The sequence below is a fragment of the Oryctolagus cuniculus genome, chromosome 10 (genome assembly GCF_964237555.1).
Source record: "Oryctolagus cuniculus chromosome 10, mOryCun1.1, whole genome shotgun sequence".
Classification (NCBI taxonomy): domain Eukaryota; kingdom Metazoa; phylum Chordata; class Mammalia; order Lagomorpha; family Leporidae; genus Oryctolagus; species Oryctolagus cuniculus.
Window position 1 is genome coordinate 87169065 of NC_091441.1, and position 27895 is coordinate 87196959.

At 42.6% G+C, this 27895-nt stretch overlaps 1 protein-coding gene across 26 annotated transcripts in view; it reads left to right on the plus strand.

Annotated features, from left to right (window-relative positions):
• CADPS (calcium dependent secretion activator) overlaps window positions 1–27895 on the plus strand; it is a 519152-nt gene that overhangs the window by 228285 nt on the left and 262972 nt on the right. For all 26 annotated transcript variants that reach the window (XM_070050647.1, XM_070050650.1, XM_051851510.2 and 23 more), the window contains exons 4-5: window positions 14593–14673; window positions 27154–27387. In XM_070050647.1, the coding sequence (XP_069906748.1) occupies window positions 14593–14673; window positions 27154–27387 (315 nt within the window). The remainder of the gene's footprint in view (window positions 1–14592; window positions 14674–27153; window positions 27388–27895) is intronic.

Consider the following 27895-nt stretch of genomic DNA (forward strand, 5'->3'; position numbering starts at 1 on the left):
GCTGAGCTATTAACCTGAAAATCATTTGGATTTCCTTTCATGGTAAAGCCTTTTCTCAAAAAGGTATTTTTCTCCTTTTAGACTTGGGATACAACAAGGATCTTTGCTGAAAAGCAACATTTTGCAAATCAATTCTGTGTTCAAGAATGTTAGCATAAAAGGGCAAGGTATTGACGGATGCATACATTTGGTGTTGACTTTTTAAAAACACAGTCCTCTTTGTGAAGTTGTTTTCCTTGTGAATATATATTTCTTTTCAAAAGGTGGTTAATTGAGGTTCCTAGAAAAGTGTTTATTGTTTTGGAGATGTTATAGTAACCTAGGGGAGAGGCTGCTAAAATTGTTGCAAAGATTTTTCTCTGGAGGCCCTAAAAAGCATTTGCTTAGCTAAGAAAATTCTATCTAGGAGCCTTTGCAAATATGAAAGGGCAACATCAGCAAATGTACCATCTAGTCTTGAAAAATCGTTTTACAGAAGTTTAGTAAGTTTCTAAATTACAAATAAAATTTCAGAACTTGAGACATCATCTATCTTGATGATGGTCTACCAGTGGCTCAGTCTGGGAAATTGTAGATACATTAGGAATAAATTAGATTGCAAGACCCTAAGGTCATGTTGATTTTGAACTTCCTCTGTGTTCGATGTCTGTATTTCAGTGGATATTTTTAAAACTTATACCAGTTAAAATCCTTCTTGTTTGAGGTTTCTGTCTCTCAGAGAAGAGTACCACATTCTTCTCTGCTTCCACCCTCTTAGCCGAGGTCATAGTTCCCTTCACAATTACAATTTACTTGTGTTCCACCATGTTTACTTGAGTTCCTTGGAACTGATGTCTAATTGTCCACGTAGGCCAGAGGAAATAGAGAGCTGAACAGTTTGCAGTTACTCAAGATAGACTCCATATTTTAACCAAAAGCCATATTAGTTTTTTGTGTGACAGACACAGTAGTTCTTATGAAATATTGTATGTGTTTCTTTACGTTTTCTAGTTTCCCTTGCAGTTAAGGCAAGACTTAAGATTAGCTCCAGCAAACAGGCTATGAATTCTCCATCTCTGTGTTCCTCTGTCAACGATTTGTGAAGTTTCATGTTGAGATGGCAGAATCACAAAAAGGCGGTGGGTGCTTCGATCTGCCTGGGTCACTGAGTGATGTGTCGAAAAAAATCCCCATAAACAGACTTTGATATGTAAACACAAAGTAAGCCATTGTATTAAGCTTTTTCTTTAAAAAAAAAAAAAGATTTATTTATTTGTTTGTTTGAAAGTCAGAGTTCCAGAGAGAGGAAGAGACAGAGAGAGAAAGAGATCTTCTACCCTCTGATTCACTCCCCAAATGGCCACAATGGTTGGGGTTGGGTCAGGCCAAAGCCAGCAGCCAAGAGCTACATCCAGGTCTCCCACGTGGGTGGCAGGGGCCCAAGTACTGGAGCCATTGTCTGCTGCTTTCCCAGACCATTAGCAGGGAGCTGGATTGGAAGCAGAGCAGCCAAGACACACTCTGGTGCCCCTGGGGACACCAGTGTCTCAGGCAGTGGCTTTACTGGCTATGCCACAGTGGCAGCCCCATTACTGAGATGTCAGGGTTAAGATGTTACTATGAAATAAATTAACCTCTCCTGGTTCATTCATTTCCCCTTTTAAGTGAACTTTCCCAACATTTACTTGTTTTTTCAGTTCCACACTTGATCATCCTTGCTTATGATTGGCTTGGCATTATTGAGGTCAGCTTCATCAAAAATAGAAAATCTTCTACTTCCAGCTTATTGCATGTGGCAAGAGTAGGTATCGGTATATTCCAGCAAGTAAGTTCAAAACTGTCACATGTGTTAAGTTGGATGTTGTCTGATCCCTTCGCTTGCTTGCAGAAAACAATACAGTACATTGTAAGCAGGAAGCATTTAATAAATATTGACAGTGTAATCTGGGGATTTTTAGTCATTCTTTTTCTCCCATCTTTTGGCAAATTTAAAGCCTCAGTCTTTAATACTTCTTCCTCTTCTTTCCCAAAGACAATTTTTAAAAACTAATAGAAAAAAAAAAGTATAGTCACCCAGTTATGGATTTGGTACAATTGACTCTTCCTTTGACAGGTCTTAATCAAGGTGAAACCATCCTTTATAAATATATTTGGATTTGAACAATCATCATTGTAAACACCTCTTGGTAAACACACTCTTTGGGATGGGCCAAATGAGATGATGATATATTCAGGTAGACTTATGAATAAACCAATTTCTCCCAGGTACTTGTATAATGATCAGCTTGTGCCTGGGAATTAAGCACATCTTGTATTTGTGACATGCTACTCAAAAGAAGCAGCAGTGCCTGTGACAGTTCTCTTGTACCCTGGAAAATATACTTCTTCTCCTCAATTGTAACTGACATGGGCTGCTCTGTGGTTTATAGATCTGAATGTGTTCTTTTGCTTGAGATCACTCTTACACACACACACACACACACTTAGACACACACACATCACATGCATGCATGTTCAGATCACTAAAGGTGTCATGGCAGAAGCTGGATACCTGAATTGCCTTTTGTCCTTGTGAGTAACTTTTATACTACATTTGAAGTGTATGAAAATGAAGTTTGCTTCCCCTTAAAATAGTGTACTTAGTAAAAGCATTCGGTTTTATTAGAGATATTTTAGACAGCATTGGATATCTTCAAGACTTCCTGGTGGGCACATTATTTTTGCCATTTATAAATTGCTTTTCACCATGACTTGTCACTGCTGAAAGAGAAAAATTGCTCAACAGTCCATAAGGGCATTTTTATTTCCTATAATATTTATGTCAAAATCTCTAGGGAATAAAATCACCTCAGGCTCATTTTGAAAAAGTGACCATTTTTCCTCAAATAGGCTGCTTGTCTGAAGAGAATTTTAGAAATTAGCAACAACTAAATTCAAGATCTAGTTACAATCAAAATAGCCATCTCCATTTGAGCAGCAATTTAATAATTTCTAAAAATAAACTATTTATTTTTGAAACAGTCCTGAAATTTGTGTTTATCCAGCTTCAGAATTCACAGCACAGTGCCTTAAAGCAAGCATTGCATGAATATTTTTAAATAGAAGCTGAATGTTAATATTCCCAGTTTCCAGATGAAGAAAATGAGCCCCGCAGATTGTAATTAATTCAAATACTCAATATCACTTTTTCATTCAACAAGGATTTAATAAATTTAAAGTCTTTGCATTCAGAAATCTACTTAGGTTATGATTTTTGAGCATCTGTTGGGTATCAGACACCACAATAAATGCTTCAACAAATATCTCATGAGGGGCCAGCGCTATGGTGCAATGGGTTAACGGCCTGGCCTGAAGCACCGGCATCCCACATGGGCACCGGTTCTAGTCCCGGCTGCTCCACTTCCAATCCAGCTCTCTGCTGTGGCCTTGGAAAGCAGTAGAAGATGGCCCAAGTCCTTGGGCCCCTGCACCCGTGTGGGAGACCTGGAAGAAGCTCCTGACTCCTGGCTTCGGTTCGGTGCAGCTCCAGCCATTACAGCCATCTGGAGAGTGAACCAGCAGATGGAAGACCTCTCTCTCTCTTACTCTCTCTGCCTCTTCTCTCTCTCGTGTAACTCTGACTTTCAAATAGATAAATAAATCTTTAAAAAAAACCAAATATCTCAATAACTCATCACAGCAATCGGCCAAGTAGGTACTATTACCTATGTCTCAAATTTAACTGTGCAAATATTCTTAATGGCCTGCATACATTAGCCCCTGGAGATTTTCACAGTGAATACGACAGACATGGTCTTTGCCCTCAAGGTACTTACAGTCTCGCAGAGAGCATGACATGAGGCACACCAGGCCAACTTTTTTTTTTGGGTGGGGGAGCAATAACAGGATCCCAAAGGAAGTGACCTTGGCTGAGATCATGCAGGATCCTAAGGAAGCACCATTGTGCTGTGTCTTAGGTAATGATTTACTATTAAGGGATCACAGAGGAGAGGAGGGCAGGCATATCAGCCAGGGGCCAAGCTAGAACATACCATGTTTGACAATCTACAAGTGTCAGCATACAATGGCTTGAGCATAGAGAGCCAAGCAGAGTATTAGAAGACAAGGCTGGAAGGCTGTGTAGGACCATGTGGCCAGAGCTCCCTAAGCTCTACTAGGCAACTCTGACACCTATTGCTGAGGAAGATGCAACAGGACTGAGGGGTCATAAGCAGGAGAGAAACATGAGCAAATGCATGTTCCAAACAGATGAGCAGACGGCCTTGCAGAACATGGATCAACCCTTGCTCCTGCAAGTGTGTTTTGTGCACCCAGGAGCTTATTGGAAGGGCATGTTTCCAGACCTCACCCCACACTTACTGAATCAAAACTCCTCTTGGGTGAAGCACGGGTTTAATGAGTTCTCAGATTGTTTCTTACGTGCACCAAAGCATGAGCATTGTTGGATTCTGGTAAAGTTCTTGGTCTTTGCTGCACATTGAAATCACCTGGAGAGTCGAAAGAACTAATGCTGATTCCTGGGTCCCAAGTCATGGTGTCTGGTTTAGTCATTCTGAATGCAACCTGGACATAGAGTTGCCTTCCGTCCCTCTCAGGGCTTTTTCACGAGCAGCCAGCACAGACAACTGCAGCACAGAGGATAGTGATGAGAGGATATGGGTGACCTCGCCAGTCCACGATGCAGAGGACGGTAGCAGATAGACAGAAGCAGTAGATTGCAGAGGTATTTAGGAGGCGACTGCACAGCTATGATGGGATAGACAGGTCTAGTTGTCTACACATCTTCTCTTGACAAAATCATGTGCAGCTTCCGCTGTTGCAAGCCCGCTCAGAAAAGCAATGCCCACTCCTTCTTTGAATGGCTTCAGTTCTCTGTGTTCTCAGGATAGTGCAGGTGAATCAGACTAATTCCCAACCCCAAAATATGCACAGCTGTGTCCTCCATGTGGGATAAAAAACAGATTCTCTGACCTCAACAGAGCTCAGTTATGGCCCTCATTTTGTGAACACTCATCCTGTTGGAGGCATGGCACTAAGTGCCTTAGGACTACTGTTGTCTGCCATTCTCACTGGCATCGCTACTGCTAAAACTCCTGCTTGGCAAGTGAGTCCAGAGCTCAGTATATAGCTTGGTTTTGCCAAACTGGGAAGTGACAGAGCGAAGATGTGAGGCCAGTTCTGATTGTTTTTAGCTCCTGGGTCCCTGACCACCATGCCTTCAGCTGCTCTGGAGGAGAAGGGAAGTCTTAGACCCAGGATACATGGAACACTTCGATGCTGGACTGGCTGGTGATGCCTAGAGGAGCAAATTCATGCCTGGCTGAATAATCATGGAAGACTTCCTGAAGGAAGAAAGTTTGAAACCAGACCCTGAAAGATATGAGATGTTTGCAACAGTGGAAGGAAGAGAGGAGGTCATTCCAGACCTGGAATGGGAATGAGGAAAGACTTGTTGAAAACTATAGGATCATAAAGGAGAAGATTAGATTTCTGTGTGAGGTATTTTTATGCTTGCTCAGAGAATTGCTGCATTCGGAGCTCTTGTGTTATATTTACTGCATTGCCAGAAGCCAGTAAAGACATAAAATGGGTGACTCAAATATACACAGTGCTATCATTGGCTGGCAAATCTGGGAGCTAAACCCTGCATTTTGCAATCAAGGGGAAGTGCATCCTTCAGAATGGAAACTTTGACCTACTCAAAGTCTTCTCTTAGAAAAGAAATAAGGCATGGTGAAGAAGAATGTGAAAGATCTTATTTTATCTCCTCCACAAATGAGATGGTATCTCTTTGGGTGATTTTTTCCAAAAATAGAATGTAATTCAGTGTGTGTAGGACACCAGACTCTGTTCTCTCTGTACAAATAACCCTGGAACCAAGACCTTAGTAACAACTCAGATGGGAGGCAAGGCTACAGATCTCATTAGATTCTCTTCTGATGTGATGGAGTAATAACATGTATTATCAAGTATATTGTATGTCTGTTCCAGTGAATATCTCTGATAAGATTCAGTGATATATATATAGAGAGAAAGAATATATAATCTCTTCCGTGTCTTTCATAAAATAACCTATATATTAGAGTATATGTCTATTATATTTTGTATCTGATATGCACTAATAAGTATAATAGAATATATGTCTAACATGTCATGTCTCTGCAGTAATGTATATAATAGAGTATATGATAAATCCAATATATCTGAGATAATACAGCATATAGCAGCATGGGATGTATCTGTTATACTGTGGATCTCTGATGAGATGCAGTAATATATACAATAGAGTATATGATAAATTAACATATGTAGCACATGTAATAGAGCATGTATCTATTATATTATTGAATATACTATTGAATTATTATCCTCCTCACACTAGTTCTTTGAGGTCATTATTTTCCAGCTACAGGTAGAGCTGCTCAGACAGGTGAGTGACGTAGCTCAGGTCACATGGCACATACGTAGCAGAGGCAATGTTAGATCTCCAGGCCTGTGATACTGAAATCTGTTCTCTTCCTAGTGTTACCTGCTCTCGGCAGGTGCAGTTATCTCTGGAATTCCAGCTGAACAGCTTAACCTATGAAAACTTGTTTTCTCACCTGAAAGTGGGGAAGCCTCTTCTGCCATTGTATTTCTAGAATCAGAATTTTTGGACAGGAGGACTACGCAGGCTGTGGAATACCAAGGACTACTGACTGGCCTGCTCAGAGTCACTGAAAGTGACTTCATGCCAAGGCTCAGAGAAATTCAGTCACTTGCTTTACAAGGTTGCTCCCTTGTAAAGTGGAAAGGCAGTGGATTGGAATCTGTACAACCTGGGGCAGTGGAAGCACCTGCCGAGCATGTCCTACGTCCTCAACATTAAGGTAGAAAAGCAGGAGAAAGGGGCACAGGAACCTGAAGCGGCAGGCAGGTGTTGAATGTTGTAATATAGTCACGATCCAAACCTTGGTTTATTTTTTAAAGCAGGAGCTTAAACACCTACGTCTCCTGGTTAGGTTGACTCTATCCCAGCTGTAACTTTCCAGACTGCAGTGCACCAGGGGCAGCATCCACTGAAGCAGTTTGTCTCTAAAGGCAGATTTAAAAAAAGCCTGGGGCTGCGGAGAAAAAGCAGGAGTGTGCCAGCTCATAGGAGCACTTTGTGGGCAGGTGGCTTCACCCTCCTCTGCAGTGGCTCTTGGCAGCTCCTATCTCAGACACTCTTCTCTGGGAACTCAGGGGCCATGCTGGGAAGTTCAAAGAATAGAAGTGAACAATAGATGGAGCTAAACCCAGGTCAGCAGGTGGCTTGCTCCACAGCTGCTGGTGGTGCCCCTGCCTTCATTCCCCAGAGCTTAAAGTTAAGGGTGCTTTATCACAATGTGACTGAGTACAAATCCCCAAAGTTCAGTATCTACCTGTTTCTGCAGAGAATGGCACTGTGACACAGCCACTAAGCAGTGAGACATCATAAAGTAGAGGTTTAACAGACCGGCAATCTGGTCCCTAATTTCTCACTGATTATTTGCTGTGTGATTGGGGACAAGTCCCTGCTGTCACTCTTTGGGTCACAGGTAACTGATCCTTGCGTCAGTTAGGCAGTCTTCTTCATCCCCTAGGTGCTTGCTCAGCAAATCACATCTGCCCTCCCGGAGCTGACAGTCTAGTAGATGAGCAGCAAATCATCATATGTGTGAAATTACAATGGTGATAAGTGCTAATTAAGAACAGGTGCATTATACCTGGAGCCTATATGGCAGAAGACATGGACCAAATCTGGAGGAGTCAGAAAAGAGTTTGATATCAAGCAGAAGGATAATTGATAAGAACGAGTTATTAGTCAAGAAGGAGCTGAGGAAGAATGCTCAAGGCATGAGAAACAGCTGTGCGTAAGCACCCGGGGCAGGACAAAGTTCTTCCATGGTGAGGCCTCTCAGCAGAGCATCCACAGGAGGAGGTAGGGCCCCTGTCCAAGGTTACCACATCATTTCTAGAGCTCCTTTCATTTTAGTCCTTAGACTGGAGTTGGTTTATTTTCCCTGAGGGTGAGTACCATAGGTTTTTATCCAGAAAGCAGAATATTTATTCATATAATGCGTAGGGTCATCAACCTATTTCTGTTTACTTTTTTGCATGTTTGAGTCACATCCTCTCTTTGCTTGACCGAATACTATCTCTTGGCAATAATGACTTTGGAAAATTCCAGCTGAACTTGCCTTTGTAGCATCATAATGTGTGAACAGTGGAGAATTCAGGCATCCTCGGGGAAAGATGTCTCTCAGGTATACTGTCAAGACCAGCCCTCCAAGTATTCTGAGACTAATGAGGGGTCTTCAGGCCCAGGCCCCGTGACAATATCATCATCACCCTGGAGGTCAGATAGGGCATTCCCTTGTAGGTTGCCTTTTTTGAGATAGAGATCTGTTTGTGTAGTGAAAATTCTGTCCACAGACATGAACAAAATGAAGTGCATAGAAGAACTGCCTAGGTTAGCATACCCTACAAGATGTCCCTGGGGCATTCAAAAGTCAGATAGGTATGGAAAAATGTGGGGCTTCGTGAGGTTACCTTGATACTGCATTTCTAGGCAAGGTGTCTGTGAAGACAATCAAGCTAGCAGAGTTTCCAGACTCTATTTGAGCACAGGTAACCTTTTCACTGAGAACCTGCTCCCCAGAATATGACTTTGAGAAGTGCTAGTCTAGAATTATTAGAGAATCCTAGAACATAATGACCTAGAGCTCATCATTTTTCAGATGAAGAGAGTACAGACAGACATTTTATGACTTTGACCAAGATCCCACAGGAGAGGGTAAATGGAGGACCAGAACACAGGCTGTATTATCCAATGCAGAGTCAGGGCTCCTTGCCCCAGGCTAGTTTCTTTCCCAAGTCACAAAATGCAGAGTGTTGAGTTAACATCCAGTGACTGCCCACAGGGATGACTCCAGACACCATGTGCTAACCTGTAGGACCTTCTGTGAGCCTGCACCATGCACAATACTTTGAGTGCATATTATTTGCCTTAATTCTCATAATGCATTGGAGTGAAGGTTTTATCCAGATTTCCCAAGTGAAGAAACTGAAGCTTAGAAAAGTTCAGTCTTTTGTTCTTTCTCTTCTCACAAAGTCCAGGTCTTCATCCAGGGTGGTCTGACTTCTCTTGCACAGTGCAGTCCATCATCTCACTTCATCTTTTCAGTCATCATGCAAGATAACAATGGTCTCAGCTTGACAGATGGGAAAGCTGAGACTCAGTGGAGTTCCCAGACCTGACAAGGTCACACAGCTGCAGAGTGGCATGGGTGGCCACAGTTCTGCTTTGCAGACCTCAGCTCTAGGTCCAAATTGGCCCTGCACTGCCACTGATCTGAGTTCTCATCTCTGCATTGACTAAGAGGGTGCCATGCCTGAGTCAGAGAGATCTGCAAGGCTCCAACAGGCTGCAGCTTGTGACTCAGGAGACCCTGCCTGCATGTAGCCAGTGCTGGGCTCAGTTTAAAAGAAAAGCCTAAGGAAATGTGTCTCTTGGGTCAGCTCAAGTGAGAACAACCACAATGCCTCTGCTTGACCTCTACTAGTAGGAAGATTATTTGTCTAATTAGGTAAAGGGCTTTCATGTACATGTCCATTTTTGAAACCTAATGAGCTGTTGACAGGAAAGGTTTGCCCTTAGCTTGGTTCTCTAGCTGATCTTTCCTTTCCTTGGAGGAAAAGACCATAGTAAACACAACCTGGTTTCCATGGAGGCTCACTCTCTGGCTTTTTCTTTCTTGCACTTGAAAAGGTAATGACTTGGTTTTTCTTTCTATCTTGGGATGTCACACAGCGGGGCTGTCAGGCGCCTTGGTTGAGGATGGCCTTCGCTGTCAGGCCAGGCTATTTGCAGCAGCTTCGTTCACTTTTCCCTTTTCATCCTACTCTCAGATCATTAGCTGTCAGGTGGCAGGGACTGCCTCTGGTCACTGCTGCTAATTAAAGTCACACAGAGCAAAGGGACTCGACCCTGGAGATCATGGGAGATGCTGCAAAGCCAGGGAAACTTGTCAAGAGGTGGATGCCCCGATCACTGGCAGTGCACAGTGTCAGAACAAGAACCCACATCCACACCTGGGAGGAACACCATCCCTGCAGGTGCCTTCTGTCTGAGCCTTTGATGCCCCATGGTGGCCCTTGTCAGAAATGCAGCCAGCCTGGGATGCTCTAGGAACAACACAAGGAGCAGCAGCCATGTTCCTCTGATTTTGCTGCATGCCCAGCACGGGGCTGAACACTATATCTGTTCTCAGTTAATTCTCGTGACAAGCTTAAATAGACTTATCCTGATTATTCAGATGAGAAGACCTGATGCACAGAGATTAAGTGACCTGCCCTAGGTCATGCAGTTACCAAGTAGAAGAGCCAGGGTAAGGACATGTTCACTGCTGCCATTTCTTGGGGACAAATCTGGTGCTGCTACAGCCTCCATGAAGGAAAACAGTCAATCATGGACAGGTGACAGAGTCAACATGTCTGTCCCCTCCCACATCCCCAATAGTGGCCCTATGTTTCAAGTTGACCCCATCTAAAAGGAACACAGTGAGAGTGCTGAGGTTGTTAGTTGCCAAGACCAGTCAGGAAACCAAAAGAAGTGTGGGGAGCAGCCCGGACTGGACTGAGTTACTGGAATTAGGACTTACTCTATGCATCTGCTCTCCCACAGTATGGCGCTGGGAGAGAAGTAAACAGCTTCCGCACAGCTGCCTCTCACCAACTTGACAAGCTGCAGGAGCTGCTCCTGATTGGAGGAGAGCGGCGTGCTCGGCGTGTGGGCAGCCGAGTTAGGATTGGCGGAGGAGGACTATAAAGGAGGAGAGAGACGGCATGCACCAGGAACATCTAAGGGGAACATCTGAGGGAACACCTGTGCAGCCCCCGAGAAGAGCCGGCCGGCGGTGTGCCGCTCCCCTGCGGAAGTGGGGAATGTGGCCAGGGGGAACTGCCCTTCCACGGAGGTGGAAGGGATAGTAGCCAACCCGGGAAGAACCAGCAGCAAACCCGGGGAGGGCCGAGCAGACGAAAGAACAGCGCAGGGTCCTGTGCCGTTCCTCCACGAAGAGGGGGAGCGACAAAGAAGGTGTTTGCAAAGGAAGGAAAAATTATGCAGGGCAAAAGAGTTGCCGTTTGAAGCAGAGCAGACTTGACCAGCTCTATGAATGGGGGCCCATCCTCAACCGTACTGCCACTCCATTGCCTCCTCTTCAGAATGCTCCCTGCTAGGGGCTGGCATTGTGGTGTAGCAGTTAAGGCTGCTGCCTGCAGTGCCAGCATCCTATATGAGTGCTGGTTCAAGTCCCGGCTATTCCACTTCTGATCCAGCTCCCTGTTAGTGCACCTGGGAAGGCAGTGGAAGATGGCCCAAGTGCCTGGACCCCAGCACCCATGTGGGAGAGCTGGAAGAAGCTCCTGGCTCCTGGCTTCAGCCCAGCTCCAGGCATTGCAGCCATTTAGGGAGTGAATGAGCAGATTAAAGATATCTCTCCAACTGTGCCTTTCAAATAGATAAATAAAAATATTTAAAAAAAGAAAGAAAGAAAACAGAATTGTATTTATATAAAAAAAATGTTCTCTGCCTCTTGGGGCCAGTATTGCAGCAAAGCAGTGACCTGCCATGTCGGCATCCCATATGAGAGTCAGTTCATGTCCCAGATACTTCATTTCCCATCCATCTCCCTGCTAATGTTTTGGGGAAAGCAGTGGATGACCCAAGTGCTTGGGCCCCTGCCACTCACTTAGGAGAGCCGGGTGAAGCTCCTGCCATTGGCCTTTGGCCCTACACTGGGCATTGTGGCATGAACCAGTTCATTGTGGACATTGTGGGCATTGTGGGCATGAACCCAATGAATTGGTTCATTGGGAATGAACCAGTAGATGGAGGATCTCTCTCTACCTCTCTCTTTGTAACTCTTTCAACATGAATAAATGTCTCCTGCCTCATAAAGTTGTTTCACATGTGGAATTTCCCAAATTTCTTTGTGGAAAGTTTGTTTTCATGAAATGTTCTAAAGACAAACTTAAATGCAACTACTAGGAAAAAATTTTCTGTATTGATTATTGTAAATTTTCATCAGGGACCAGCATTTCTTGACCCCACAGCCCTTTGTCCTGTGGAAGAATCGTATTACCATCTGTTTCTTGGGACCATTTATGAAAGTGTATGAGACAACTCATAAGGTACTTAGTGGTTGATATAGATGTCAACAAGTGTTAATCCCCTCTCCTCTATACCCAAGTTGTTCATATAATCGTATCTATTCTCACAAGGTTTAAGCTCACTCAAGTCAGGAGCTGAGTATGTCTTGTTCTTTTCTGTATTCTAATTTCTTAACGTACCAAGATATTCCATTAAAAAGGCATAAATGAGTTAATGAATGAATGATTGAAACTCAGTTTAGACCTTGCCTGTTCATCTCCATTGTCGACATTTTCGATGATTGTGGTTACGTTTTGCAAGATCAGATCTCACCAGACTATGAGAAGCTTCGAGTTTTTGGGGTGATGGTCAAGGGGAAGGATCAGGACAGGAAGTCGGGGAGCTGGCTCTGTTGGACTTTTTCCCTTTCCAGTTTCCACTGTTGTAACCAGCCTGTCTCTGGCAGAATTTTCAGCATCAGCCCCTAACTGAATCATTTTGCTGCTGCTCACGGAAGCAGCAGGGTGTTTGGTTTGCACATGTATTTTGAATAAGGTGTTTCTGAGTGGCCCAGCTGTGTTTGCACCTGGATTTGAAGAACTCCTGGTCTTACCACAGAAATAAAAAGAAAGCTGTTCTTTGTAGCTTAAAAACAATGCTGTGGGCCCTGTGTTTCCCACCTGCATCTGTTAGTAAGCAGTGATCAGAATGGACACTGACTAGTGGTATGACTTATGTATTAACCCTTTAATTTAGAACAGATTTTCCAACTGGTGTTCTTTGTGTGCAATATGCAAACAAAAGTACAAATATAAAATAGTTGAGTTGACCAACATCCAACAAGTGTCCTTTCTACAGGACTTCCCAGAGACATGCATTCTGACACAACCTTTCCCCAACCTATCTGAACGTTTGGTGACGTTTCCTGGAAACTGTCTTGGGGAGTCTCTAACATCATCTCTCAGGGACACACTGCTGCCTCAGAAGCTGCATGCAGCTGTGTGTTGGAAATCCCACTTTCACGACCAGGAAGTAGTTCCTCTCTTCCAAACAGCGGAAGGAGAAGATGAAGTAACCCGTTGCCTCTTGAATTGAGTAGTGGGATACAAAGGGCACAGCCTCAAGTCATAAGGATCTCTCTGAGTTCTGGAAAATAAACGAAACACTAATATTGACACTTCAATAGTATGGCCATCAATTGTCCGGGATGATTATTTGCCTCATACCAGAAATTACCATTTCATAGCACAGTTAACTACCATTGTTATTTCTTGTTATTTCTTTTTTTGTGTGTTGTTTTGGTAAGCATGGAGCTTTTAAAAATGACTTTTAGAAGAATGGAACTTAGAAACACGTATTTCTCAAGCAGCTTTTTGTTATAATAGTCACCAAAGAAAAATAATGCCTGTCCTACTTGAATGCTACTGTTTCTTATTAAAATTTTATATGAATAAAATAAATCATAACTTCCTGAAAAAATAAGATTCAGTTAGAGTTTGAAGGCTCAAGCAAAGCTTACTTGGAAATAGAGAACTTCAATTCATAGACCAGGAATCCTGCCACCTTTTGTAGATACACTTTAATTGGGACACAGTGACTTTGATTCTTTTGCTGTCCTTGGCTGTTTTCACAGTGCGGTGGATGACTTAATTCATTGCAAGAAGGATCTTATGGTCTTCCATGCCTGAAGTTTTAATTTGATACTTTGCAGAAATATTTACCAATCTCTTTCATAGTTTCATAGAAATATGTGAAAAATAGGCATATTACCTAACTGATCTCTTCATTCTATAGATGGGAAAAATGAAATCAGAGAAGTTAGAGAATTTTCCAGGTATATTTATACTTGAATGTTCTAATCTTTATGCCTGAGTGGCTGTCATCATCCTGAAAGGCAAGGATAGATTTCACCTTAAATACCAACGCAGCTGACAGGGAAATGGCATCTGGTAAAGATGATTGAGAAGATCTTAGGGCTCATTGAGAAGGAGTACAATGACTCATTAATCTGCCACGTTCCTACAGTGGGACAGCAGTTGGGAAGTGCCATGCGTATGCACTATGTCTACTCCCTACACTTCTAAAAATTCTATCACTACCACCTTCTTTGTACATCTGCTATGTAAGCACTTTCTTTATTGGGCCAAAACAGAGGTGTTGCCTTGAGCATGTGTTAGAAATAGTACTGCTTAGCAGTTTGGACGTGATTGATGACTATTGTTCAAGGTCATTCCAATGTCCCTGTTAGTAACTGCTTACCCTGTCATGTTCTGCCTTGAAGAATTTAACTGAATCTCACTCCATTTGGAATTTTTGGTTTCAAGAACATTTGTAAAATAGAGTGAAGTAGGTGCACAGAGCTGGGGAGGGTGTAATATGAAAAGTCAGAAATTTGTTGACTCTTTGACCCAAACTGAAAGTCTCCATGTTTTTAATACCTTTGTGCTTTTGTGCAGTTGGACAATCCGGATGAGCAAGCTGCCCAGATTAGACGAGAGCTGGATGGACGTCTCCAAATGGCAGACCAAATAGCCAAGGTAAGACATTGTGAGGATGATTGCTGGGGGCCAGGCCAGAGCCCCACCCTGGAAGCACAGTGTTTATCTAGGGCCTTCAGAAACTAAGCTGAGAAGCAAAGAGGAGGGAATATAAGGATGGTCACCCTAACTGGGTCCTCAGAGGCCAGCTCTCTAGAGGTATCACCTGTATTCATTATGCTCCAATGAACACCCAGACAAAGGCTTTCACCTCTATTCTGAGAGCCTGACTCTCATTTCCAACTGTCTATTGGACATTTATGCTAGGACACTGTCCAGGCATTTCAAGTGGAATGCGTTCAGAATCTGCTCCTTATCTCCTTCCTCCCACCCCATACAAACACCCACCCTGCCCTTCTTCCTGTATTCTATTTTACGTTGCTATAGTGGAAGGGTATTCCCCATTGTTAGTTTCTTCTTCCTTCCCTACAACACTCTAAGCCACCCAGTGTTGCTGATTCTGCCTCCTCAATGTGCACTGGAGATTTCTTGACTGCTTTCCAATCCCACTGCTCACGCTTTCCTCTAGCCCTTCATGGTCTGCCTTCATCTGGATGCTAAATGCTGTCCCTGGCTCTGCCCCTTCCACCTCTCCTGTCAATCCTGCACACAGCTGCTGTTCCAAAACTCACATGTGAACTTGTCAAAACAGAGCCTCAAAATTCTCCAGGAGATTCCCTCACTGCCCCCAAATAAGTTCTTTAGAATGGCGTTCAAGGCTCTTCATCAGCAAACCATACCTTTCCTTATTAGCTTCTCCTCTAACAACTTTCCCATGGGGACGTCCCCATCTGGAGACGTTGTCTGGATAGCAGGTGCTCTCCAGGCTCAGAGTCTGTCTCCTCACTTGTATCTCAACCTTAAATGACCTTTCTGCCCTTCTCTGCCTATCAAATTGACCTACTGAGGCTTCAGTGGCTAGCATAAACACCTTCTCTGAGAGCTTAGCAGTGTGTCCTTCTCACCTCTCTGCTCATACCATACTGATCTGGAATTTCACTATGGCACTTCGTTGAATGGTGAGTATTTATTTGCATGTCTCAGTATCCAAGGAGAGAGAAATTCTAAAGGATGGGGATCATTGTTGTTGATGACTATAGCCAAGTGGTAGCTACTGTTAGTGCTGTTGCTATCATTCATATTATTATTAATAGTGGCAATTCTAGGTGTATTTTTTGGACACTGACTCTATATCAAGCATGCTAAAATGTTAGCTCAGTCAATCCTCAGAACAGCCCTCCAAGGCCACTTTAGTTATCAGTCTCATTTTAGACATGAGGAAGTCCAGGCTTTGAGTGATAAGCATCAGCAAGGTGCCCCTCAAGTCTGTTAAATGTCAGGACTAGTATTAGGCTGAGGTGCTTACCTCATGCTCAAAATTTAAAGGACCCTTAGAAAGTCAGCAATCAAAATAAGAGTTTAATAGATTTTTTAATTTTGTTTGTTTGTTTACTTATTATCTGGAGCAAAGAGAAAGGGAGAACACTGGACCAGAGCCAAAACCAGCAGCCAGAAACTCAATCAAAGTGTCTCACAGGGTGGTAGGGACCCAAGTAAGTGAGCCATCTCCAGTGTCTCCCAAGGTCCACACAGGCAGGAAGCTGGAGTCAGGAGGTGGAATGTGGTATGCTGACATCTTAACAACCAGGCTAACCACACACCCTGATGACATAGTTTAAGATCATCCCTAATACCACACAATCTATGAAAACAAAATATCACACTTTTCAATACCAACCAGCTTCTCCTGGCTAAAAGAAGAATTCTTCTGCTTGTGGCTACAGCCACAAGCCATGGATGCTTGTGATGGTGGTGTTCTAAGAAGTGACATGGACGATGGGCATGGAGTAGAGCTTAAGGAGCAAACGTTGACTTTGTAGGGAGAAGTGTCTTAGGACTAAGACATGCATAAGGAATTCAGCTGGACAAGAAACCAGTCCAAGAAGCCAGAGCATCCTTCTTTTTGTGCTCATGTGGTTTTACCAAAACATCTTGTGTCTTCTTTGGGCACCTTTAAAATTTGTGGTGAAGTCAGTCTGATGGCTAAAAGTGGGATGCAGTTATGGATGTGGCTACAGGTAGTGTAGGAGGCTATTATGTTTTAGAATCTAACTGAAAGTGGAGGTAAATATCAGTAAGGCTTCAGAATTCTGTAAACTCGCTGTCTCCTATCAGTGTCTTATCCACGAAATGAAGGTCATTTGGTTCATTCCCACACACACTCGAAAATCAAGCCCATGGTACCTTTGGTTTAGTTGTTTTGTTTAGTTTGGAGTTTAGCGGGATAAGAGAGTAGTGTTAGACCAATTGTAATTTTTAAAAGGCCATGGATAAACAATGAGCATAGAAACATAGTGAGCCAAGATGCTCATCTCTGAACAGCAGATCAAAGAAGTCTCTCCCAGCCCACACCACCAAGTATTCTGATGCTAAGTAGGAGATTATTAATAACATAGAACCGAACTTGCTTACTTAATGAAATAGAAAAGTAAAGTGAATATTAGTTGTTATTTACAGAGGATGGAGAAGAATTTAAGAACATACAGATGGTCCCCCAAAAATAAGAGTATTGAGGGTTTTAGAGACAACCTGCTCACCGCTATATCCCATTGTTTGTTCTTCTGCAATGCTTACTTATGCCAGATGTACCCTTGCGACAGCAAGTTGGTTGTAGAGTGAGCTCTTCAACCTAGGAGAATTAATAAAAATTCCCTGCCCAGTATGGCCATAGCAATTGATTCAGAAATACACACTTGATTCATATTAAACCAGTGAGACCATTCTCTGAGACCCATGTACTATAGGCCAGAATTACTGTGTCTTTTAGTGATAAAGAGATTTCAGCAGCCATTTTCAGTTCTTCCATGTAAGGAAAAGATGAAAGAATAAAACGAACACACAGAGAAAAAATAGAGACAGAGAATCATCTGAGGCAAGGAGTTCTCAAAATATTAAGATATGATTGTGGTCATTCATTCATTTATCTGAGAGTCAGAGACAGATAGAGAGCTCCCAGCCACTAGTTCACTTCCCAAATGCCTACAATAGCCAGAACTGGCCTGGGGCAAAGCCAGGACCTAGGAACTCATAAAGGTTTCCCACATGGGTAGCACTGACCACCTACTTGAGCCATGATCACTACACAAGAGTCTGCATTGGTAGGAAGCTGGAGTCAGGAGCCAGAGCCAGGAATCAAACCCAGATACCCTGATGTGGGACATGGTGGCTCACCCACTAGGCTAAACAACCACTTCAGTGTATTTCTTCATCTTCTGCAATGTAACTACTTTTCTCTTGGCTTAATGGATTCCAAGAAAAATAAATTCTCCCTTTGGCTAAACTGAGGAAAATGGCAAAGTATCTCATTCACCAAAAATTAGATCTCAAGGTCTCAGATATGATCTATTTCATGAAGAGATATTGAAACAAAGCACCTCTGCTTATCTTCTTTTAGCATGCCCTGATTTTTCTATTTCCAGCATCTCAGTGAATTTTAGTGAGGATGTGCAATTCAACCCATATGGCTGAACGTCATCTCCTGTAAATATCATAACCACAAGTTCTTGGATGTAGATGTCACCCATCACATAGAATTCACTCTGTTCCCTGAGTTGAAAGATGGTCTAAGCACTTCTGATTGCAAGTGAGAGGCACCCACTTAACGATGCTTATGTAAAAAAAAAAGTGGGGAATAAGGAGGTGTTTCTAGGGATGAAGGCATAGAAGAGCCAGAACCCAAGAAAGAACTCAAACCAAGGCCCACAAAGAGGCCAGGAATTTTTCTCCATCTCTCATCTCTGTGTCATGGGTGTTGCCCTTTGTTTTGCTGCAAGCCAGCTTTCTTTGCTTCTCCGGGAGGATGCATGGCTGCCCCACAGTGCTCTGTGTTTTTGCTTTGGCCAAATAGAGAATTATTAAGCCAAGCAGTCTCCCTCTCAGATCTTTCTGTTTCTCTTCCCTGTTTTCTCTCCTCATCCCTCAAGTTCTGAATTCCAAGAATCTGGCCTCTGATCGGCCCAATTGGGTTCAAGAGCCAAATCCTGGTGCATTCAACCAATCTACTGTGGGGTACAAGAGAGAGTATAGTTGAATACACAGATGGTGGTGATGCATCATTTGGGTGAGAGTGGCAAGAGGCATGGCTATGCATGGAATGGTCATTATGAATTAGGAAATACCTCAGATATACCCAGCACTGATAGCTATCATTTACATACCATTTATTTTGTGCCACACTCACTTCGAACCATTTGGCATTTGATAATCTATTGAATGCTGCACCCCTTTTATGAGAGAGGTGCTATCATTACCCCAATTTCATAAACAAGGAGGCAAATGCAGATATCAGAGGACTTGACTAATGTCATTCAAAGAACAGAATATGAACTCTTAATCACTATGCTTGCTACCATTAAGGAACACTTTCACAAGTGCAGCAAATGCAGAACCTCAGTTTCCTCATCACCATAACATGAGGATCCAATACGCCTTTCACCCAGGCTATCATCTTACCTCATTCCCACCAATTATCTATCTAACTAACTATCTATCTATCTATCTCCCCTATCTCTCCCTAACAGTACTTTCTTTTTTTTTTTTTTTTTTTTTTTTTTTTTTTTTCCTGTTTTATCCTTTAATTTTATTTTTTTATTTTTATTTTTTTTTTTTTTATTTTTTTTTTTTTATCTTTTATTTAATGAATATAAATTTCCAAAGTACGACTCATGTGTTACAATGGCTTCCCCCCCATACCGTCCCTCCCACCCACAACCCCCCCCTTCCCACTCCCTCTCCCCCTCCATTCACGTCAAGATTCATTTTCGATTATCTTAATATACAGAAGATCAGCCTAGCATACCTTAAGTATTTCAACAGTTTGCTCCCACACAGAAACATTAAGTGAAAAATAATAGATGATTTTTTTTAAATGATGATGAAATCAGATCAGACCTATTGTCACGTTTAATCCCAGTGAGAGTCAAGTTGGGAATTGATAATTTTTTTTTTTTTTTTTTTTACAGAAGATCAGTTTAGTGTACATTAAGTAAAGATTTCAATCGTTTGCACCCCCATAGAAACACAAAGTGAAATATACTGTTTGAGTACTCGTTATAGCATTAAGCCTCAGTGTACAGCACGTTAAGGACAGAGATCCTACATGAGGAGTAAGTGCACAGTGACTCCTGCTGTTGACTTCACAAATTGACACTCCTGTTTATGGCATCAGTAATCTCCCTATGCACCAGTTATGAGTTTCCAAGGCTGGAACACATCATGCTGAGTGAAGTAAGCCAGTCCCAAAGGGACAAATACCATATGTTCTCCCTGATCGGTGACAACTGACTGAACACCAAAGGGGAAACCTCCTGAAGTGAAGTGGACACTATGAGAAATGGTGACTTGATCAGCATAGCCCTGACTGCTGATGGACAACTTAATACATTATCCCTAACAGTACTTTCTTAACTGTGTCAGACACAGGCTCACATTGAGACCCGTGAAAGACAATCCTTGGAGGTACAGTAATTGTTCCTCAGTGGAGGCAAATCAAGTACATTAAGTGATATGCCCTAGTTCGCTCAGCTAGTAATCAGAAAGCTAAATCCTGTAATTCCAACTTTCATGCCATTTCTTTTAGTTATCAGGGGAGAGGCAAGAAATTATTCCATGCAGGGCTACCACCCTATTTCTCTCTTCCCTCTCTCTCTGGAAAACTAATTCCTTTCTTCTACTAAAACCTGTGGTGCATTCCATTCAGTTTATCCAGAAGCCCAAAAGAAACCCCAATGATGGGCAAAACTGGCTGCTTGACTTCAGAATGCCTTCTACTCTGTGTTTTTGTAATCTGGAAAAAGGTTGTTGTGACCCCACTGATCCTGCCAGAAGCGTCCTCATCATCACACACCTCAATGAGTTTGTTCTATCTTCCTAGGAGGTAAGGAGGCAAGAGCAAGTCAGTGTTCTGTTAGTCACAACCCTGCACTGTCATCTGTCAATTCAATTGCACCAACATCCTACAGATCATCAGAGGGAGACAAGAATGCACAAGAATATTAGACAGAGGTGGCCTCACTGTGAACATCAGTCACGCTGCCTTAAAGGCTCTGGGAAGAGATCTGAATGCATTTTTTTTTAATCTAGTAGAAATGACTTCTTAATCCCTGTTCAAACATTTCCCCAAATCCTCTCATGTTGATATTAAAGTGTCCCTAAATTTCACCCCGGAATTAAGTCTAAGTTATTTAATGTGTCTGATCAGAAGTTGACATTGGGGCTTAAATAGGCAGATGGTGGCATTAGTGCTGCTATGATACTTCCCAGTTCTTCTGGTCACATTTTGGACAAAAATTCCCAAATTCTTGAGCTAGCTATGTAATGCAAATAATATAGCTTATGGTATCAGTGACAGAAGTCTGGGAGTGAAACAACACTTTTGTAAGCTATCATGTAGGTGTGAAATTACCCTTGCCCTGTTGTAATCATCCAAGAGAAATAATATCCAAATATTTTCCCATTGGAATAGTTGTATTCTGCACTTTGTCAAGAATCGGATAGTAGTGGAATCCTCTTCTACCAGCTTACAAACTATTATCCTACCTGTGTCGTGACACAGCATAACCTTCCAAGCACATAGCAAGAATTTAATTCAATTTTTGCCTGAAAGAAAATGTATAAAGGGAGCATCTCTCTGCTTCTGGCCTTTGTCATCAAGCTAAGAACCTAGGGAAATGCAAGTTCCAGGCCAAACCTAAAAGCTAAAGAGGTCCTCTGAAGCCCCTTGAAATGAAAAGAAGTCCACCCAGTTCCTAAAGCTGAACGAGTAAATCGAGTTGGGTAAAGAACGTAATCTAGGGAACTGTAATACCAAAGCCCAGAAATGCCTTCTTTTGTCTGTGTGGCTGATTTTGACAAATTACTCCCCGTATTTTCTTTCTCTGGTTGAACGTGGCTGCCCCTTCCTCATCACTCCCTGCACTTCAGGCTACACAGTACCGTGAATTGGGTAATGATGGAATGAATGGCTAATACTGTGGAGGAGTCGGCTCTCCCTAAGCTGCTGCTGAGCGATCACTCTTCCAGGATGTTCTGCCTATAGGGGGCCAAGCTGGGAGGCCCCATAGGGTCACCTCAACTCTCCTGACATTGAGGGCCCAGGCGTTCTGTACTGTCACGTGTTAGCTAAAAACATGGGCTGTGGAATGAATCTGGTAGGTTTCATATTCGACTCTACTAGTTGTTGCCTCAACTTTTTGGCCTCATTTTCTTCTGGCATATGCCTCGGTGAACTTGGAAGGATTGAGCAAGGCCAAGTATGTGAAGTACTTAGACGGGTGTCCAGTCCATAGTTAACACTCAGTAAATGCCATCTGACATGCTCACCCTTGCTATAGTTGTCACATTAGTAGTATTGGTGATGATAGTGGTTGTGGTCCTGGTATAATCTCTTGAGTATGTGTGTATGTATGTGTGTGTGGTGTGTAGGGTGCAGAGAACCAGTAGTCAAAAGGCATTTGTGTTTACTACCACCACTTACTCTTCATGGTAGTTCTGTGTGGTTTATTATCTTATTTCAAATGTAGAAACCAGACATCAGATGAAGAGATCCATCTAAAGTCATGAAGTTAGTAAGTGGCACACCCAGGATTAGTGTCAAGCCTGTGTCACTAGTGTGTACTGGACAAGGATCCTCAATGCCATGTTTGTGCTCTGTGCTGCCTGTGTTTCTTCATGTGTCACGTGATATCTAGTTGGTCACATTTTAGCCTGCCCCCCCCCATCCTGTCATCTCTCCTCTCTTATCCTCACTGGCCACTATACCACTGACACATGACGGAAGACCTGGAAGTGTCTGACAGGTTGGGTCAAAGAGGTCCAACACTTTCCCTGATCTCCCTTGTCTACAAGTATCCTTATGTGACATCCCTTCTTGTCACCTATCAGCACATGTCATTTGGAGTCATTTTGGAGTCTAGGGTATTTCTCATTGAAAGGAGGTAGCACTGTCAGCTTTTATACACACCTCATTCATCTTTTTCTGGATGAAAAATCCAGAATCAGAAAATAAAAGCCAATGGCTGAAGGACGTGTAGAACTTTCCAATGGTATCTTCCAAGATGTTCCAAAAATACTTCAGTCTGGCTGAACATAAATAACCCTGGTAGGAATTGTCCCTGAGAGACAGACCATCCCTGTTGGGAAACATTATTACCCCAAAACAAAAATAAGTGACCAATAGAGATTTTCTTAGGAGAACTCTGTCTATCTGCATGCTGTGTCTTTGACAAAGCAATATGAATAAGCAATCCTTTTGTCAAGGCTGATTTGCTTTTATGCTTGAAAAGGTAGCCATAAAGATGGACAACAACATTTTCCTTATTTTGGCACAACAGCAGCTTTTAAATTTGTACGTAATGGGTCTGCCTCCGAAATCTCCACTCAAGAACCTCAGCCTAGATTGACAGTGCTATTTCTTTTCAAGGCTTCGGTAGTCAAAGCAGGCAAATGGCCTTGTTTTCCCTTGCTGATGACAGCTCTATGACCCTGGTTTAATGATGTCATTAGAAACTGTCCACATTCTAGGGGGAAGGATCCTTCTTTGGATTTTTCCAATATTGTGCTGCATAAAGTTTGAGCCAAAATGGTACTGTCTATAGCCCCTGGGTCTTCTTCTGAATCACCTCAAATAAGTTCCTAACAGGGGCGTGATAAAAGGACTGTAGTTATGATGCAGTCTCAGAGCTGATTAGCAAGGCAGAATCCGTTTTACAAATACTGATTTTTTTTTCCCTCCATGCACCTGAAAACTGCAAAGCCAGCAAGTGGCAATAAAATCAGATACTACTTAGTCAGTTTCACTGGAAAGTCCCATGTGATTTACTGAGGTTTGGGTCCCAACATGAGGAGGAAAGAGATAGGACAGAATAATTATGGCCTTCAGATTCTATAAATGTATGACATTTGCTTCTCGGCTTCTTTCTTGTGGCCTAGGGACTACCCAGAATCATGAGTCAACCCATCTTGTTGTTCCCTTCACTCTGCAGAAGGGCTGTTTTCCAAATGAGATAGGGAAGTACCTCGTGATCGTGTCCAGACACGTAGACCTTCTTGTTTCCATCGTTGCCTCTCGTGTTCCCTTGGGGAGAAGAAAAGAACAATGGCTTTGTCTCAGCCATCTCAAACTGGTGGCAAATGCTTTTATTTATCCGCTCAAAGGCTACCTCCTCTGGAAATCTACCCTGGACTTCCTTTGGAAGAATTCAGTCTTATGTATGCAAGGCCTTTAAACATTGATGGATAGGTGTAATGAAAAAACTATGTGTGAGTTTCAAAAACACTAAAATATGTGGCTTTTAATTCAATTTTTCCACAAACTTGTTGAAGTACCCTCACACTTCTGCACAGCATCTACCTTGAGGTTTCTTTATAGATCTTCCTCCCACTCATGATCATCTCAGAGAAGACATGTGTCAGTCATGCATCATGATACCCCCAGTGCTGACACTGAACAAGGCCCAGTGTTTGGGAGTAGATGTTTGCTAAGTTATGATGGCCTGGCAGCCAGACCCTCCCATCATCATGGCCTTTTACATGAAAGATTCCCAAGTTCTGAGCTTAACAGCTGTTGCCTGATTAGAATCCAAGGATGGAAACAGTCAAGCCCACCATACAGAAGTTTAAGACAAAAAGACTTTTTTAGATTGTTTGCGTTGAATCATCAACCTGTCATTTTTTTTCAGAAGCATCCATGCTGCGTTTACTCTCATAGATGCCCACAATGTGTTTAGAAAGCTCTAGGCAGTGGGCTGGGCCCAACCATAAAGGAGGATGTAATGAAATTCAGAAGGAACAAGGACTCTGATTTCAGACACCCCCCCATAGTCATTTACAGGGAAAAGCAGATTCTCAGTGTTCTTGCAAAACTTAATTCATCATCTTTCCACCTCCTCCTCACAGCTGACTTTTAGCTACATTGATATTTAATATGGACATTTTGATATACCATCAATCCATTAACTCAGCTCACATATACTGAATACTTACTATATGCCAAACATTTATGCTAGATGCCCACAATCCAGCAGGAGTATCAAGATTGGTATGATTCATGGCACAGAAGGAAAGACAGACACTAAGTTAATAAAACTCATAGTTGCTTAATTATACATAATTTTTGGTCTTAGTTCACTGGGTGGCTATAACAGAATGCCATGGATGGCTTATAAACTATCAGAATTTGTTTCTCACAGTTGTGAAGGCTGCAAGTCCAAGATGAAGGCACTAGCAGTGTCTGATGAGGTCCCGATTCTTGGTTCAAAGACAGAACTCTTTACACTACATCTTCCCATGATGGGAGGAGCAAATGAGCGCTCTAGGGTCTCTTTGATAAGGACCCTGCCCTTGTGACCTAATTGCCTCCCAGAGGATGCATCTCCAAATACCATCACCATGAGGATGAGGTTTGAGCATCTGAACATTTGGCTGGAGGTTGGGGAGGGGAAGATATTTAGTCCGCTGCAGTAAGTGTTAGCAAGTAGGTAAACTAGGTATTACAAGCAAGTATAACACAGAGGCTCAGCTTCCAGAAGTGAAATTCTGAAGCTTAAGTATGGAGGAGGAGAGGGGAGCGATGCTTAAGACAGCCTCCAGGTAGGAAGAAGACTGACCATGCAAAGGCACCACCGAGCTCTGAGAAAGAAACCACTAGTTACATTTGCATGAAGCTCATGTGGTAGCAAGCAAAGGAACACCCTCTGGCTAACTCGTGGATAGAAGAAGTAACTTGAAAAGGAAATGAGAGATTCTCAAGGACATGATATCCAGGAAGATTCACTAAACCTCGAGGGAATTAGAAAGCTAATAAATGTCAAAACTCCTTTCTGCCACTCCAGACTACTTCTCTCTCCTGTTTTTTCCTCTCCTTTCCTCCTTCTCTCTCTATATTCTGGGGTTTTTTTTCCCTCTCTTTTCTGTGTCAAGCATCTTACTCCACTTTGACAGGGCCCAGAATGGCCATGAATCCTGAGACTGTATTATCTTGCTGCTTCATCTCCACTCTCCCATTTCGATCTCATTGCAGTCTCAATGTCTCCCAGTTCCATGGCTTGAGGAACAAATCTGCTTGATGTACCACTTACAGAACTATTGGTTGACTGGGTCAGGTTCCCCATGTCTGGAAGTCTTATGTTTTGCCACCCACAATGGGCAAATTAATTCATGCTCCATGTGGTCTAAATGGAGTTTCCCAGCAAGGAAGACAAAGGACATAACCTTCAGAATGTAACTGGCCATAGACCTTGATCCAGGGGAGTAACCTACATCAGAATTGGATGAGAATTCTAGAATGAAGAACTCTATCTTCCATGGCTATTTCAAAAAGGAAAAGTCATTCTTCATTTAGATAGTGTGATAGTATATTGTGAGATCCTTAGTAATATTTTTGTGACATGCAGGGAAGCCAGTCTGAGCATGGAGCCAACCCATAGGAACCAAAACCAAGATCTTGAAGGAAAAAACTCAGCTGTGTTGACATCATCTGACATCTGGTTCCAACCTTACCTGAAGGTGGACTACCCCATGACATTTCCATGCCAGTGGATTCCTTTTGTTATTTAAAACCAGTTTTTGTTGGAGTTTTCTGCTGCTTGAAAAGAAAGAAAAAGTCAAACCAACTTGCATTGCTCCTCATTCTGTCAGTTATAACAGGGGAGGCTGGGAAAACAAGTTAATGTTCCAAGTGAAAAATGATGATTTAATAAGGTGATCAATGCAAAGTATATTCAAGGCATGCAGATAGAGGTTTGAAAAAACAAGTAGTGTGGCTAGAGCATTGCCACTATAACTGAATCCATAAGCAAGGAAGAAATAAAAGCAGTGGTCAATTCTTAAAATAAATTGCTCTGTCTTTTCTAAAGAATTTTAATCACATTTTTATCACTTCATTAATTTTTTCCATTTTTCTTGAAAACGGTAACTATTCTTCCCAGAAATAGCCACAGGCTAAGTTGGAAGCATCTCAAATGAGCCCCTTTTGAATTATTCATGTAAAAAAACTATAGATATCCAGAAATAGGGTGTCTTTCTGTTTCCATAACTAAAACACAACTGACTGCAGTTTGCTAAAAAGAAAAACAGTTTGAACTGAAATCAAATTTGCAAAATATCGCCCCATTTTTCTTTCCACAAATCAAATTTGCTGGAGAAAACTGGAAAAATTCTAGAACTGTAATGAAAACCTTTGATTCTTACTCTTTGTTTAGGAATGTGTGTGTGTGTATGTGTGTGTGTGTGTGTGTATATGCACATGTTGGAAATTCTAATTAACAAGAAGGCAGGCAGGTGCCTCCACAAGACAGCATTTTTCTGACACAGTGCCACAGTGTCTGGTGGTAGATGTGATTCTGACTCTGGGCTGTGTATGAAAATCTTCTGTGTAGGTCTCTGGTTACTCTTCCGCTCATGCTTTTCTGTTCTCTTCTTAAGGAACGCAAATTTCCCAAGTTTGTATCCAAAGAAATGGAAAACATGTACATCGAAGAGCTAAAGTCGTCCGTCAACCTGCTCATGGCCAACCTGGAGAGCATGCCTGTGTCCAAAGGCGGGGAGTTCAAACTGCAGAAGCTCAAGCGCAGCCACAACGCCTCCCTCATTGACATGGGCGAGGAGAGCGAGAACCAGCTCTCCAAGTCAGACGTCGTGCTGTCTTTCTCCTTGGAGGTAAAAAGCCCTCAACTCTTGGATGTTGCCTGGCCCAGCAAGCAGGACATGAGTGATACGGTGGTTAGCCTCTCTTCCACCTTCCACCCCAGGGGGAGTTATTAAAATAGCAGCTTGGGAAGCATAGCTCAGCTAATCAGCAAGTGAGGCCCCATCTCCAGGAGCCCACATTTTTCTAGGAAAATATACTCTTCAAAAAAATCATCTGCTAAATTTAATCTTTCATTCCTTTCTGTGGCTTACATAGTATCCAAGGATTTTTGTAAAGTAGTAAGGCAGTTTCGAAAGTTGCAGGTTTTGGCAAACTTTGTTGCAGTTGTAAGAGGGGCAATCAAACATTAACTCAAGTTTAAGTGTAACTTTTCTTTCCATCATCATTCTTGATGGCTGTGCAGTACAGAATCTCTTGTCTGAACATCAAAGCAAGAACCCGCTCTTGGGGCAGTCATTGTGGTGCAGAGTACCCTCTGCTTGGGGCCCATGCATCTCATGTCTAGAGTGCCTGGGT